At 35.5% G+C, this 15,399-nt stretch overlaps 3 protein-coding genes across 4 annotated transcripts; 1 reads left to right on the top strand and 2 right to left on the bottom strand.

The window, feature by feature from the left end:
- LOC127258799 (probable F-box protein At2g36090) lies at positions 1-2,564 on the bottom strand. The gene is made up of 3 exons (XM_051285797.1): positions 2,187-2,564; positions 1,815-2,075; positions 1-1,238 (listed from the first exon to the last, which is right to left on the bottom strand). The coding sequence occupies exon 3, from the start codon at positions 1,216-1,218 to the stop codon at positions 130-132; it is 1,089 nt and encodes a 362-aa protein (XP_051141754.1). The 5' UTR covers positions 1,219-1,238; positions 1,815-2,075; positions 2,187-2,564; the 3' UTR covers positions 1-129.
- Positions 2,565-2,692: 128 nt separating this feature from the next.
- On the bottom strand, positions 2,693-7,755 carry LOC127258802 (uncharacterized). 2 transcript variants are annotated; one of them, XM_051285801.1, is made up of 11 exons: positions 7,545-7,755; positions 7,257-7,321; positions 6,577-6,685; positions 6,300-6,382; positions 5,743-5,901; positions 5,558-5,662; positions 4,276-4,464; positions 3,815-4,108; positions 3,579-3,740; positions 3,077-3,160; positions 2,693-2,991 (listed from the first exon to the last, which is right to left on the bottom strand). In XM_051285801.1, exons 1-11 carry the CDS (start codon positions 7,621-7,623, stop codon positions 2,884-2,886), a joined length of 1,437 nt encoding a protein of 478 aa, XP_051141758.1. In that variant the 5' UTR covers positions 7,624-7,755; the 3' UTR covers positions 2,693-2,883. The 2 variants fall into 2 exon arrangements, with proteins under 2 accessions (XP_051141758.1, XP_051141757.1); XM_051285800.1 differs by lacking the exons at positions 2,693-2,991; positions 3,077-3,160; positions 3,579-3,740; positions 3,815-4,108; positions 4,276-4,464 and adding an exon at positions 5,089-5,483 and having other exon boundaries at positions 7,545-7,743.
- Positions 7,756-11,219: 3,464 nt separating this feature from the next.
- On the top strand, positions 11,220-14,830 carry LOC127258833 (uncharacterized). The gene is made up of 8 exons (XM_051285857.1): positions 11,220-11,343; positions 11,835-12,163; positions 12,526-12,654; positions 12,755-12,820; positions 13,175-13,240; positions 13,402-13,461; positions 13,585-13,767; positions 14,481-14,830. Exons 2-8 carry the CDS (start codon positions 11,855-11,857, stop codon positions 14,544-14,546), a joined length of 879 nt encoding a protein of 292 aa, XP_051141814.1. The 5' UTR covers positions 11,220-11,343; positions 11,835-11,854; the 3' UTR covers positions 14,547-14,830.
- Positions 14,831-15,399: the final 569 nt, after the last annotated feature.

Here is a 15,399-nt window from a genome sequence, read left to right as displayed (position 1 = left end):
AACCATAAAACACATATCCTTCGACTACGTGAAAGATCTGCAACAAACAAGTTCACATAACACACACATATACATATAGAATGTGTGTATGTATCTATATATATATATAGATCGATTCAATCTTAATCTTCACAAACAGTAAAGACAGAATGTAACACAAGCTGCAATACTTCCGAGTATCCAAATTGTGTCCAACCTGTTCTCGTACCTCATCTTCTCCTCCTTCAGCTCGCTCTGAACTTTCGAATACCGTAAACACGACTCGACCGCCGCGCCATAATTCTTGCTCCGGGGGCAGCCGAGCGCGTCCCTCAGCACCAGCAAGCTGTTCCGGCCGTTGACGTGGGACCCCTCCATGTCGCCGAGCTGCATACTCAGCTCCGTCAGCTCGATCGTCGTCCGCGCGCCGCTCCCGACGAGCTTCAGCTTCATGATCAGAATGCATTCCACAACCCTACAAGGTAGAATATCCTTTGCCGGAAGAATCGACCCGAATCGGATCAAGAAGTCGTTGTCCGTAGGCCAATGCCGTTGCCCGCCGACGGGGCTCCAGCTTGACAGATTCGCGGCCTTCTTCGCTTTCCGATTTACGAGAATCCAGCTCAGCCGGATCCCGTCGCAAATCTCCTGCCAAAGCTTCCCGTCTTTCCGCTCCCTCTCCATCGACCAAACGGGCGACAACCCGTCCGTCACCGTAAGCTTAATTTCGTCCCGCGCCGAGTACGCGAGAAGATCGATCCGGAAAGGGCAGCTGTAGAACCAACCGTTGAAGCTGTTGGTGTTCGGAATTCCCCACAAGACTTTCGAACAAATCGTCGTGTCGTTGTACCTGATATCCACGATCGACACGAAATCCGACGGCGAGATGTTCTCGACTTCATCGTCGTCTCCGTAGTATTCCGCGTCGGTCCACTCTTCCGGGAAGTCGTAGTAGTCGTTCCAGTGAAACTCCGGGACCTCCTTGCTGACTATAAGAGGGAAACAGTCGGCGTAGAAGTTCTTGAACCCGCCAATCGAAGAAATTAAGTTCTTGACGTCGTCCCGATTCGTCGAAGGCCACATAGAAGTACAGGCATCTTCCCACAGCCTCTCTTCTTTCGAAATCGAACAAAATGTAGCACAAGAACAGGCGGCGCTGGCCAATGTAGCACCGTCCAGACGCTTTAGTATGTCGTAGCAAAGATCGCTGCTCAGCGAAGCCAAGCTTTCGACTGACATTGTTAAATCTTTCTTACCATCTGAAACCAAACCAAACAGAGCTTTAATAAATCGCCCTAGACGGCTGTTCTAACTTTCGACACAAATTCTTACAACCCCAACTTCATTTCTACTCTTTACCACAACAAAGGTTCAAATTTGACAAAATTAGGGTTCCATGAGATTCAAATTTGCAGAATCTGTAAGCAGATGAAGTTTATGTCTTCACAAAATTAGGGTTCCAATAATTTGGCACATTTTGCACAATAAATGTCCATTGCTAAATTGAATCTTCAGAATAAAAGAAAGTCGAAAGGTATGATCATTCTTGTAGTCCCAATTCCAGTTGCCTAATCAACTAAAATAGCAAAACAAAGACTAAGGGCATCTCTGTTCTACAATTTCTTACTTTCTGCAACAAGCAAGTTTCATATGACACATACCTTTCACACCAAATCCACAGTATAACCAACAAAACACGAATTATTTTGCTCAAACACAAAAATAGATCAATCAACACAATGAGCAAGAATCAAGAATCAAGCAAATCAAAAAACCCTAAATCGAAGAAATCGTGTGGCTGGGTAAGAAATTTGCAGAAATTAAGAGAAACATACCCGAAGACAACAGTAGAAGAAACAGATTGAAGAAGAATTAACCCATCTTGAGAGGAGACGTTCATGTCTTTCTAATTACAAGAAATTGAGAGAATACTATGAATGCAAATTGAATATAGAGAGAGAAAGAGAAGAGACACGAGGTCCCTTTCCAGATTTCCCTTATTTATCTGCAAAAGATCTCTTCCTTTGTCGGGTCCCAAATTGATTCTTAGGTAATTCGAAAAAAGCCCTAATTCTCTCGCGATGTGAAGCTGTGAACTGTAAATTAGGTTTTATCAGAGTGAGAAAACTAAATTAAATTGCATTAAATAAATAAAAATCTCAAGAGACGACGACCCTCTCCCAGAAGATGAAGGCTGATATGCTTACACGTATAAGAGTTCCAGAAGAAGACCAAATGGGACCCAAAATACGCGATTTTTACAATGACGAAAAATTAATCGTATTCTCCTATCTGCAATGGCGTGGAACTTCTTCACCAAAGCCCTGTAAAATTTTCGACTTTGGAAGGTATTATTCTACTACTGTTCTTGGAGACCATGGATTTGCTGAAGCTTTTTGCAATAATTTGCACACATTAATGGGGTGGGAAAGAAATGAAGGAACAAGAACACGGGAAATTAAATTTGTTGAAAATGACCATTAACATACAAACAAAATCCCACAGCATAAATAAAGCATTAACCTGATTGCGCCATTACCTGGTGTCGGGTAAGCACTGAACTTTAATATAAAAAGGTCATTACCAAATCAGGATTAGGATTAGGATTAAGATTAGGGTTAGGATAAGAAAATATACCTACAGATCCACCTGAGCCGGAAAAGGGTATCCGAACCGGTCCAGCGCCGCCAAACCGGAATCTTGTTTCAATAAACAGGAAGATCAAGAACAGAGAACGAAGATTTGTAATGGCATCAACAATGTGATCCAAAAGTTGTTTATTACAGCAATGCATTCATTGTTTGTGAGAAACTGAGGATGCGACAGATTTAGCAAAGTTCTTACAGAAAAATTACACACAACACAACTTGTTTCGAATGTATTTTTTGTTGTTCTTTTAGCTGATTACACCAAAAGTGAACCTTCCATAACAGCAATGGCTTTTCCTCGGAGCAACGCCCGTTGATTCTTCGAATCGAGGCTTAGATGGAGCACTCCACCTCTCGGAGAAGCCTAATATGTAAGAACAACATAGTTAGTTGTCTCTCTACCAATGCGCGTTTCGATTTAGATTTAGATTTATAGAGCTCGGACTTACTTGATAGGCTACAAGATCGCATTTTCCGAGCTTCTTGCTCCAATAAGGTAGTAATGCGCAATGAGCGCTTCCACATACGGGATCCTAATAAGGCAAGAAAAATCGACCAATTTGGAAACATCGTAGTTGTGTTGTATTCAGATTCTTTTTTTTCTTATACTATAAATTTATTTTATATTCAAAACATCGTATCAATATCTATTTATATTACATTAAACAACTATTCACATTCAATTTTTTACTATTCATAAATTCAAACCTACAAACAAACAGACTAGTATATGTTAAGACATAGATTCGAGCTTGAGGTAAGAGCGCGCCTATTGTAGTAAAAATGTGCTGATCGGAACTAATCAACAAATCAAAATAGAAACAACTATAAATGCTGTATAAATTGTTAGTTTGCGCTATCGGTTCTAATTTATGTGTTGTACAAACTACTATCATCAGTACGTCTGTGAATAATAAGCTTAAAATTTGAATTTATCGAGCTTAACATTACCTCATTTATCCCTAGTTTCGGGCAAAAGAATCGACTATAAAAATCGAAGCCAGAGCCAGGGGGACCGAGCCCAGTAATGAGTAATCCTCTACCGAGGCATTTTTGTATCAAGTCGAAGTTAGGTTCTACTCGCGCGACATCTTCACCAGACGGTAGCACAGCCTGCAGCAGCCAAAATCGAAGAATCATACATTGAAACAATACAAAGACTATTGTTCAGACACAACAATACATACGAGGAGATCTTCTGCCGAGGTTGTCAAGTGGATTTCATTCACTACAGCGCCGTTCAAGCTTTTCGAAATAGTCGAAACATCAGCAGCAGGGCCATTGTAGTCCACCAGCTCGACGACTGGAAAATCCAGCTCAATGAGGAAGCTACCAGATGTGTCTGAAATCCCGGCTTCGGATACTTTCTTCGCTGTCAAAATCCCCGACAGCGTCGTGAATTCGATTTCATTACCTTCAACCAAATCATGTGTGAAGAGAAAGTGAGCTGCAGCCAAAGTTGCATGTCCACAAAGTTTCACCTGCAAACAAACATCGATCGACATACAGATATTCGATCTTTCTTCAAAAACAGGCTCAACATTGTAATAAAAGCACACTAATCTTATCCCAGATCGAAGATCATTGAATGAGTTAGCTAGCTTGCAATAATCACGAACAAACAGAGCCTAGTGACGACAGTGCTGACCTCAGCAACGGGAGTGAACCAACGGAGGCGGAACTTGGGAGCGGAGCCGGTAAGGCGAGTCAAGTAGCAAGTTTCCGATAGATTGAACTCACGCGCCACCGCTTGCAGCCACTCCTCGTCCCTCTCGTCCTCCAGGAGGCACACCGCCGCCGGATTCCCTTTGAATGCAGAGTCAGTAAACGCATCGACCTGTTTTTACGCATTAATGGCGACTCGGTGAAGATTCCCAATCACACAATTAAAACCAAAAAAAAAAAATATAGGATTGGAGGGATTCATTTTCATTTACCACGCAGTACTTGATTTGCTTTCTCGCCATTACTGCAACTTCTTAGAACCAATTGCAGAAGAGAAGGGCTATTTGAAGACGACAATTGGGTCAAATTTCAAAGGCGAAAACTACATCACATTTCTTGTCAACAAAGTAAATAATATTAAAATCGATGGAAAAGATATTTTAAGACAAATTAATATAGACATGGATAAAAAGGTTAAGTTGCAAAAAAAAATATAGGAGTCTTCGACAGTGTCAGATGATGTGTCTCACGAGAGAGCGGATAAAAAGGCACCATATCGGATGCACAGAACAAGCTCGATCTATTAAAAAAATAATACATCATTTATAGAACGATAAATTCACCTAAAAACTTAAATTCGACGTAGTATCAGAACCCTAAACTAAGTTTTAAATTTGAATTTTTAAATGAGAGGGTCTTTCTCTCTGCACATATGAGAAACCATATAAAAGATTTAAAACTTAAAATTATTGCTTCAGAAAAGGCCATTTATCAGTCACTATCATCAACCCAAACATTCAATGAGGAATCAGTAACAGTTACAATCTTGAACATGAATTAAAACATATGTTCAAATCCCACAGATTCTGTGTCTGATCTTTGTGAAGATACAGAGGCATTTCAGCACAATCTATCATCCACCAAGAACAATTATTACCAATTGGGGCCACTGGCAACATTGCCAAATCTTTACATCACAATAACTAATACAGATAAAAGTACACAAGTTGAAATATATATATATGTCCAATTATATCACCATAACCCTTCTTTGGCCATTTTCAGAAAGTTGCAGAGAGTTATGTTCGGGAGTTCTATGTGAGAGACAGGCTGCTTCTTTCTTATTCTTGTCGACTTCAGGGAATTTCCATTTTTCGATTCGGTGACTGTGGTTGAGACCAGGTTGTAGTACTGCAGAGAGGTGGTTTAATTATGTCAAATATGTAAGAGATCAATGTGAGATATTATTATATTGGACGCCGTACCTCGCAGACACCATGAAGTAATAATCGATAAAATGGATCCTGAATGTTTAGCACAAGAACATTGTCTGCGTCACCACTGTCTTTTACATAGGAACGTATGCATTCCTGGGGTGTATTATTGCAAATTTGAAATGGGAAAAGGATAGATGGGAGGAAGTGTGTAAAAGGATGCGCGGATCAAATACCTCGTACCCATGGATGACCTCTGAAAGATAACATCGGCGCAGAGCCTCTCTGGTTCGGCTATCTACGCGATGCCAAGCAGTAAGTGCAGCAACTTTGTCGACATCCTGGCGATCTCTCTGCTTCGATGAAGAGTTTCCAACAGATTTTATAATAGATGCCTGAAGGAATACGGAAGACAAAAAAGTGTCGGAGCATGTTGAAAATGACATAATAAAAAAGACAATACATGGTTCATTAACAGATATGTAAAACCCCAACCACAAGCTGAACACTTCGCTCGATGAAAAAGTGGTGACTACAAGTAACAAGTGGGTTCTATATTGTGTCAATTTCGAGAGAAATTAAATAGAGAAATGGATTATCACTCAATCTAATATGCACATTTTCCAGTAGAATCCCATTAAAGCCAAAATAAACGAGAGGTCTAAAGATAATAGAAACTCGTTCAACTAATGCAAAATAACCTAGAGCCAAATTTATTTCGGTAAAAACTTTTGGGTTTCTTTCTTGAAACAAAGAAATGAGTTTCTGTCGAATAATTTAAAGAGAGAAAAACCTCTTTATCCATGTCTATATTTCTGAAATTATCCCATTCTCCAACATTTGTCATGCTAAATGCAGAAGGAGGAGCGTCTTCGCCTACAAAATCAAATGATCGAATTGTCAAGTTTGCATTCAGTACATTCTGAACCTGAGCTTCCGTATAAAAGACACTGAGAACAAGTCCATAGTAAACATATTATATGAACTAAAGTAATGAAAAACTCGAACAATTAGACTTAATCACACAAATATAAAAAGATTACTAACTCCGTTTTTCAGGAGAAACTTACCCCATGGTGGTGGAGCAAACAAGCCCCTAATTTCATTAGCATTCAGACGAGGTACAAGCTCCATCAACAAGCGGTCATTCAACCATCTTCGAGATCTTCGGTTGCTCACCTATAGGACAGAAAATTCAGCCTCACCTCACTTTTTTACTGACCAAATAATGAACACACTTGATATCCACTTGATATCCAGTACAAACTATAAAAATATACATAAAAAACCTTACAAACACAAGATTCTCGTAACCAAATAATAATTAATCATAAACCTATGCATACATACTTTACGCCCACATACATCACATACGTGTATATATATATATATATATATACACACACACTAACCAGGATGAAAATGATGGCTATTCAATATAACATCTACTGACCTAATCTTTTCATCTATGTACCTTCAAATCATTTCAACAAATGTGTAATGCTAAATTCACACATAAAAGAGAAGAAAAACACAGATCCTCATTCATCACTATGTACAGTGAATTCCCACAATTTCTTCCACCATCAAAATCACTAACCAAAGAAAGCTCAAATATGCATCGAACAAGATATATTCAATTTTCATCAAGTTTTAATCTGAAATTAAGATACACAAGAATACAACTCCTTCATTCACACTTGACAATAACATAAATAAATATTTGAAAAGGAAATCCAAGAAAAGTTACTTTTCCAGCCAAACTCTCCAGAAACTCTATCTTTTTCTCGATATCTAACCCCCGCGAGCTTCCATCTGTAACAATTTAAATGCAACATCACCGTTTCTTTGCCCCCAATGTATATTTATATTTATATATCGATATACAGATATATATGAGAAGAACAAGAATAAAGCGGTTAAACAGCAGACAAAATTGAAGTATCAGAGTCAATTACAAATTGCCGATTCAATTAAATCCCTAATTCACAAAAAGAAATGACAAAAACAAAGACACAATTTTAAGAAAAGATCTAACCTTTAGGAGTAGAGGCATCAAAGAGGGAAGCATATATCATGAAATCTTGTTCCGTCTGCAAAATTTCAGGAGTAGCCATGATTCAACGGCGGCAAATTGTAAAGAAACAAGATTGTTTTTTCTTATCTCTTCAGAACCTAACTTCGAAGACGAAGACCCAGAAAGAAGGTAGGGAATATGCCGATTGAATTCTTGGACGAAACGTAAATTGTTTATATTTATAAATAAAATTAATTAAACTAATAAATACTTGATAATTTGTTAAAATATTAAATACACTGACGCTTTCGTATGTTTTCACATCACATAGTACTAACGCTATGATGTTTAATTTTTGGAAGAGGAATTGAATAATTTCATTTCAAAAACCAACACCTATTTGTCCACTCATAAGAGCATGGACAATATCAATATAAACATAAATATACAATAACCTCTCTCTCTCTATATATATATATGCTAACATCCCGTGAAATTTAAGGTGGTATCGTAGACATCAACCTCAGTTTGCATAAGAGAATATGAAAATGTTCGGAAAAAAAATATTGATGAAGAGACCTGCCGGTTGATCTTTGGAGAAGATCGGTGCTTAATACGCTTGTAGAAGATATCATTTTACGCAATATGTATATCATTCTAAGTATAGTATACTTGCTAACTTCTATGGTTTGGTGATTACTGTCTCATCTTGGTGCCCTACTCTTTGTTTACTTTATTTTTTTTTATGTTCGAATTATTTTATGTTATCTCATTCGTTTTTTTTTCTTTTTTGGTACCGCTTTTAAACATGGTTTTATCATATTTTCTGCAATAATTTATATTTTTTTATTTTTGTTGAAATCGATATGCGTTCTTTGATTATAACAACATCTTAATTTGTGTGTTTCATTTGATGAATTTACACCTTTCTTGACTTTTTTCTATCCTTTGCTCATTTCCTTCATTAGCTTTATATATATATATATATATATATATACACTTTATACAATCAAAGAAGACTATGAGAAGAAAATTAAGAATCTTGAACGTTTAAACTCAAAAAGGTACATCACTTGCATCTTGAGTTACATTAATCATTGATGAGTTATTATCTGGTTATTAGTTTTGTGTTTTTGTAAAGTTTCATATATGTATTTTTATAGTTCGTATTGGAAAAAGAATAACAAATAAACTTTAACTTTCAATTTATCATTTATACACAAATTATAAATTTCATGGATGTGAAAATTGTATTTGTTATTTGGTTGGTTAAATAGTAAAGTGAAATTGAATTTTGTTTTACAGTGAGTAATAGAAAATTAAAACGGAAATTGAACGATAATATATTAGTGGAGCTTGATCTCCGTGTAAATCCTAATAAATTCAGGGCCTATTTGCTCCATGGAGTAAGTGAAAATTTCTCTCAAAAAATAAAAATGAAGTTCAAAATCTATTTTATATTACCATTTATGTTTCTTTATTCGAATTTTATAGTTAATTCAATTATTTGATTATATTTTGTAGGCCAAACTGCTCCTTCTACACCATTTAGTACAACAGAGGAAGAAATTTTATTTTTTATTTTTTATTTTCTCTTTTGTATTTGTATTTGCATTTCAATTGTGGTTGGTTTTTAAGTATTTATTAATGAATCATGCATTCTTATCTTCTTTTTTTTTCAGGCTTCTTTTATAAAATCTTTTGATAACTCCCGGCCGAGTTAGAGTTCTAGGCATGGTAGAAAAAAAATTTCGTTCCAAGAAATTAAAACACAATGAAAATAATTATTTTATTCATTTTATATCTTTGAATTAATAATTTTTTTATATTAATAATATAAAAATAATATTTTATATTAAATTATTAAATTTGTGTGAATGGATAAAATATATATTATATATATTGTTAATAGATGTATATTATGAATAATATTTATAGAGACTAGTTGCATGCAAAAATGTTAAATGATAAATAGTAAAGAATATTAAGTAACATTTAAGAGAGTTCTAAAAAATTAATCAATGTTGTATATAAATGTATATATTTTTAAAAATATTGTAAATAGTAAAGAATATTAAGTAACATTTAAGAAAATTAATGAAGTTTTTTAAAAAAGAAAATACGTGTTTCGGTGACCACAAGTAATGTAATGTTGATCGATGATAAAAAATTTTTAAAAAAAAAAGAAAAAAAAATTCTTCATCTATGTCAACATTTTTAAAATAATCTCAATATTACTGAGTGATAATATAAAAATTACAATCATAATTCCAATATTATTTTTGAAGAGAAACTTTTACTTACCCATAATGCAAACATACCTCTCATTTTTCTATTACATTAGGAACTAATGAATTTTTCAATACAAACTATTTTTTTTTGTTCAGCGGTTCCATAATATCAATTTAATACGATTTTGGATTAATAATAAAAAAATATAATATATATTCATATAAAATATATATTGTAATATATAATTTATACACTAAAAAATACAGACAATTTAATTATTTTTTATACTATCTACATTCTTGTTCATATTTAATATAAAAAAACACTTTAAACTAAAAATACAAAATTAATATACTAGTAAAATAAATTTAAATTATTAATTGATATTTTAAATTATTAATTTATTTAAATTATCATTAGTAAAATAATTAAATATAAGTAACATTAATAATTATAAATAAATACTCCATATGAATTGTAGTAGTATGCTTAAATATAATATTATATTTTATAAAACCAATAAAATATACTCCCTTCGTACCATAACAAAATATCAAATTTTTTTATTTTAGTCTTACCCATAACAAAGTATTCATTTCTTTTTTTTTTTTAATAACCGTACTATCTACCTAATGTTACAAATACCCTTACAACTTATAATATATTACACAAACGTCATTACATTTATATCACACATACTAACAAGGTTATTTTAGTCATTTCGACTTTATTCATGCTATATCCCAATATAATACTAATATTTCTAAAACCACGTGCAAAACGCAAATGGATACTTAGTTTCGGAACGGAGGGAGTAATATATTAATACAAGAAACACGGGCAGGAACACAGCCGTGTTCAGAAGTACAGGGTAATCGACACGGCCGTGTTGGCTGCCTGGGACGTCCAGTCATCTTCTGAGTCATTCAACACGGCCGTGTTCAGTTCCAGTCAACTGATTTGGGACTAAAATTGATAAATTATTATTTAAGTGGGACCGAAATTGATAATTTCTTTTAATGAGATCAAAATTGATAATTGTGATATTGAATGGGACTAAAAATAATTTTTGCTAAAAACAAAGAATAAAATTTGAATCTAAATCAAGAAAATAAAATAAAATAAAATAAAATAAAATAAAAGTATTAACAATAAAACTAAAAAGAAAATTGAAAGCGAAAGGTGAAGGAAATTTTTTTAAACCTACCAAACTGGGGTAAATTTATCTTGAAACTCCTTCCTATAAGTATTTAATATTCTGATAATTAATTAATTTAATTAAAATTTTAAAAAAATAAAATTAAAAAGTTTAAAATAAAATTAAAATATATAATATTTTTTTTAAAAAAATGACATGAAACGCGTAAGACAGAGGAAATATGATATTAAAAATAAAATAAAATAAAAATTGACAAAATATGGGAGGGTAACAGCAACTGTCACCCTAACTGTACTGCACGTAGCGTCCATGCTCACTCTGCGCATTTTAGTCCTCGGCCGCACTCAGCTCATTGCCCTTTTCCCTGCTTTCGGCGATGCTCTGAAACAAGTTACACCTCCTCCTGTGGTGGAGAATAGCTGATAATCTGTAAGAGTTCTTAATTCCCAGTTTTACCACGCTACTTCCTTGAAATTTTGATCGATTGAGCGTTAGTTTTTGTTTTTTCTTCTGAATAAATGGATGTGACGTGATTTAAGAGGATTTAGGGTTTGTCTGAAGTTTAATTTTTGTTTGGTATAGTTGCTTTTTTGTTGCAATGATTGCTATCTGTAAGTGTAATGATAATGAAGGTCCTGACTAAGGATTGCTAATGATCCGTGGTCCTTTGATTTTTCTGTAAATAAAATAATTTGCCGTTTTCACTTCTGGGTTTCATGGATATGATTTAATTTTGGCAAGCTAGTGTTGATTTCTATTAAACCTTGTTCTTATTTTTGCTTTGGATCACTCCTCTTACGGATGATAAACTAGATAATGAAGTTCAAACTTCTTTTCTGAAATTGTTTGTGGGAACCTTCTTTAGCATCAACAAACATACAAGTAATTTCATGGCTTATGACGATCTGTTAATATGGCAGTTTCCGGGAAAAAAGTTCGTATGGAAGAACAGAGTAGCATAAGCACTTGGCAGATTTCACCACTAGCTATTAGTTGGATAGCAAATAATACTCCTGCTTTACTTGGTGGCCAAGACGGGAACCAGCACTATGCCATCCCTACCGGGGATAATGGGATCGAGTCAGCGTTCCCTCATGTTCCTCATCAATGGATGTATTGCCAGCAAACATCTCAAAACTATGTTGAGTTTCTTGCTGAGAGAGCATACCCTGAGTTTCAGAAACACACTTCATGCAAACTTTCCACACAAATAGAGTCTAATTTGGGGCGTGCTGATCCTTCTTATTTGGTAAGTTCTCAGAGGAATCCATTGAAAACGAGGGATTTATGGAGCACATGAAGATTTTCACACTTATGAAATACTTAAATTGATGTTGGAACTTGGAACACATAGCAATATAATTGAAACTCTAGTTAATATTTTGGGCTTCTTTCTTATACATGTGTTTTTGCCCGTTGTAGAACGTGGGACTTCTTTAATTTACTTTGCTTATTGGATGTTGACTAATACGGAATTTTCGCCAAATTTATTAAATTAGCACCTCAATTTGATGTTGAAAGTCCTTTTGATGTTTCCAGTTTGTGCATGCATATATAAGCATGTGCTACTAGTTTGTTTCTTGCTGAACTTGAATACAATTGTCCCTGCAGAAATCAACTTGGAGTGAGGAATTCAATCATGTTCTTCATGATTATTCAGGTTCAGGCCCTGAGCTGGCAAAACGTTCTTCTACAGCTCGTCGTAACAGATCAAGAGAGAAGGCCTATGCTGCTGATCGTGTATGCTAACTCCTTCAACGAATCACTTTATTTCCTGTACATTTATGTTGAAGAATAATCAATCATTCTAACTGATTGAATGACTGGTTGTTTGCTTTAGTTTCGCAGACTGAGGATATCGCATTGGTTAGAGGCATTGCAGGAGGTGGTGCCTCATGCAAAAGAGGTGAGCCATGGATTATGAGCCTGAGCAACTTGGTTTTGTGAAATGTCAAGGAAGGAGTTTATGAAACCAGTTCTTCTACTATGCCCGTCATTACTTTTAGAAGCAAATACTAATGACTTCAGATGTTTTGACTGACACAGAACTAAAAGTAGCAAAAGGACATCGACTGCTAAATCTTTCCTAATTAAGCCAATTGATTTTATCATGTTGTCTTGGCAATAGTTGCGTCCTTGTGCTGATATGAAATTGTTTTGAATCATGGAAACCAAACAATCCCCATGGTTGAAAATTGTTACTAATGTTTTTGTAAATTGTTGTGCCAATATAGATACTTATATAAGTGTGGCTATGCAGGGTGGTAAAGCAGCTTTTCTAGATGATGTGATTGACCATGTCAAATATTTGCAATATCAAGTGAAGGTAAATTCTTCCTGCTGTTATGAAATGTTGTGGTGGTTATCAATCTTATCCAGTGTTGTTTTGCTGGAAAAAAAAGCATTAAATCTTACATTTTCTATTAACTTCTACACTATTTCTCTCCAGCTTACTCTCATATAATTCACGAGCATTTTACCCTGCAGGATCTGTGTCAAAGCCGATTGGGAGGTGAATCAACTTCCAATTCTTTTATATTCATTGAGGTACTAGAAATCATACTTCGATGATGACATATTGATCCAAAGAAAATTTTCATTGTCTCTTGAAGGGGTAGTCCCTTTTATTCCATCTGGAAATGTCACTGATTTGATGTCTGATGATGTTAGGGGCATGGGCACTATGTTGTTCAGGAGCAAATGCTGTATGGCCCTTTGGAAGAGATGATGGGGAAGTTGATTGATGTTTACCCTTCAGCAGCTTCTGAATTGTTGCAGAGTAAAGGTCTTATGGTGTTGCCAGTGGCCTTTGCAGAAGGACTTCTTGAGCCCGTCCAGATTCTTGACACTAAGGTTTTAGTCTTTTTGCCCAAAGTTATATCCACTTCACTTTATGCTAGTTGTGTTCAATGTTATTCATCTTCAAATACCTTGATATACATATTTACTTGATACCCTGGCGACAAAATTCGTGGCAGCTGATTATAAATGGCATACTTAAGGCGTAGAATCCCGCATTTTTTAGATTAATCAGCTGATCATTTGTTTCTTGGAAACAATAAATACTGCATTCTATACAAAAGTGAGCTATGCAAGAATGATCATTGAATGATATATAGTCCTTGGTCTAGGTTTGATTTGTTACCATGTTTTGAGTATTCAATAAATGGATATCATTATCAGTGATATCAATTAATATTGCAACAAACTTATCAATGGCTGAATAGACACTTCGCACTATGAGAAGCCTTGAAATGGATAGGAAAGACCCTCAGGCCTCAGTATGCATGTCCTGGTAAAATGAAAGGATATATTGCCTGTTCCAACCTTGTGATTATTGAATAATCAAAGGATACATGGTAAATGCCTAAGGTGAATGTAAGCACGGCAACATGCTGTATTTTTCTCACTCTAATAGCCAAATGAATTCTCCATTTTCTCATAACTGACCTACTATACAAGTAGCGGAAATTGCAGTTTGCTTTAGGAATAATGGTAGTAGCTTTTGTCTGTATCCCAATGTAATTGCATCTTTCAATTAATATGTTCTTATGGTTTCAATGCAGAGAAAGGTGCATTCTGATCTCCCAAGTTTTTGTCAAGTAAATATGGTTGGTTCATCACAGTTCTAGGGAAGCTACTGCAAGATTTCATACATTGGGAGCCCTCATCTAAGGCCTAATATAACCAGTGTTCATCATACATGATGCAGATAATAATAGGACAAGTTTGGTGAGGGAAGAAAGAAACATTGCTTCAAAAGGGCTTACATTTTATGTTGCCGGAACTGAATTTTTGTTTTAAAGACACTTACCTTAAATATTATGATAATGACTCTACAAAACTACCAGCTACTGAAACACCTCAGAATAGATTCACTTTTTATTACACTTTGGAAAAGCATACAAAGACAGGTTTCACAATTTTCCTACACCATGTCAACACACACCATAGGCATATATGTATATATTGTCTTAGCTCTATGCATAGATGATCAGGGCAATTGTGGCAAGCAGGTAATGATCAGACTCGGACTATCCTTGATGGACAGGCGAAAGTAACATTGCAAGAATCATCGACCACAACAGTGTATTCATGCACAGGCCGGGTAAGAAAGGTAGGCAAGTGTACCAACATATCACACACACAGATATCGTCAATCTCCTTGAGCCACCGGCAGCAGTCATATTCAACAGTTGTCTCCCTGTACCTATGCAGCAAGTGCCTACGGCTGCGGCTGCGCTCCTCTGTGCCGTAACCAATGTCATCTCCTCTGTGCCTGTGTCTATTATGTGCATGTCTGTGATGATGGCTGTGGCCGCCCCTGTGTCGGTGCCGGTGCCTATGCCGGTGAGGGGTCCAGCCAAACATGTCGTCTGGCGATGGAGGAGAAGGCGGAGGAACAAATTCATAAGGCATAAGAGAACATGCACTATTGGCTAAGTCGATTTGCGTGGGACATAATGGTGTGGGGTGGATCGGAAG

This window comes from Andrographis paniculata, unplaced genomic scaffold, assembly GCF_009805555.1.
Source record: "Andrographis paniculata isolate CXL003 unplaced genomic scaffold, ASM980555v1 Contig5END, whole genome shotgun sequence".
Lineage (NCBI taxonomy): Eukaryota > Viridiplantae > Streptophyta > Magnoliopsida > Lamiales > Acanthaceae > Andrographis > Andrographis paniculata.
This window is presented reverse-complemented; position numbering and strand designations above follow the sequence as displayed.